A 612-nucleotide genomic window follows, 5' to 3' on the forward strand; every position below is an offset into this window, starting at 1 on the left:
GAGCGGGGGGCGGGGGGGGGGGGGTGGAGAGCCGTGGACGTCAGAGGGCAGAGAGGGTGGACAGCTCTTGAAAAGAAAATTGCTCCCCAAGGACGCAGACATGGGGCTTGGCAGGGTTCCTGGAGTGTCCCCAGGAAACCTGGGTCCCTCTGTCCCAGGATTCTGAGTGACGCTTCAGGGATGTCCTGGCTGAGCTCAAGCTCATCTTGTCTGCAGTGCCAAGGGGGTGGGAGGGCGGAGGGGGCCTCTGAAAGGCCAGGCCCCTTGTTCTGAGTGCTTGGTTCTCCATCCTCTGCTTGCAGATTCCCCGGGCGGCCTGGCCATAGCCCCTGCAGCCCCAGGGGGTGGCCTCCTGGGCCCTTCCCACTCCTACTCCTCGTCCCCGCTGAGCCTCTTCCGCCTGCAAGTGGAGTTCCGCCAGCACATGGCAGCCACCAGCAACCTGGTGCACTACTCGTCCTAGGAAGTGGGGGGCCCAGCCCCCGCCGCAGCTGCCGCCGCCGTGCCCTACCTGGGCGTCAACATGGCCCCACTGGGCTCACTGCATTGCCAGTCCTACTACCAGTCTCTGTCGGCAGCCGCTGCCCCCCCCCAGGGCGGGGCGGGGGCCCC

General features: G+C 67.0%; 1 protein-coding gene across 1 annotated transcript in view; it reads left to right on the top strand.

Annotated features, from left to right (window-relative positions):
* Nucleotides 1-612, top strand: part of DMBX1 (diencephalon/mesencephalon homeobox 1) — a 6401-nt gene that overhangs the window by 4750 nt on the left and 1039 nt on the right. The window contains 1 exon segment of the mRNA XM_006164239.1: nt 303-574. Within this exon segment, the coding sequence (XP_006164301.1) occupies nt 303-574 (272 nt within the window).

This window comes from Tupaia chinensis, unplaced genomic scaffold, assembly GCF_000334495.1.
Source record: "Tupaia chinensis unplaced genomic scaffold, TupChi_1.0 Scaffold143599_1, whole genome shotgun sequence".
Classification (NCBI taxonomy): domain Eukaryota; kingdom Metazoa; phylum Chordata; class Mammalia; order Scandentia; family Tupaiidae; genus Tupaia; species Tupaia belangeri.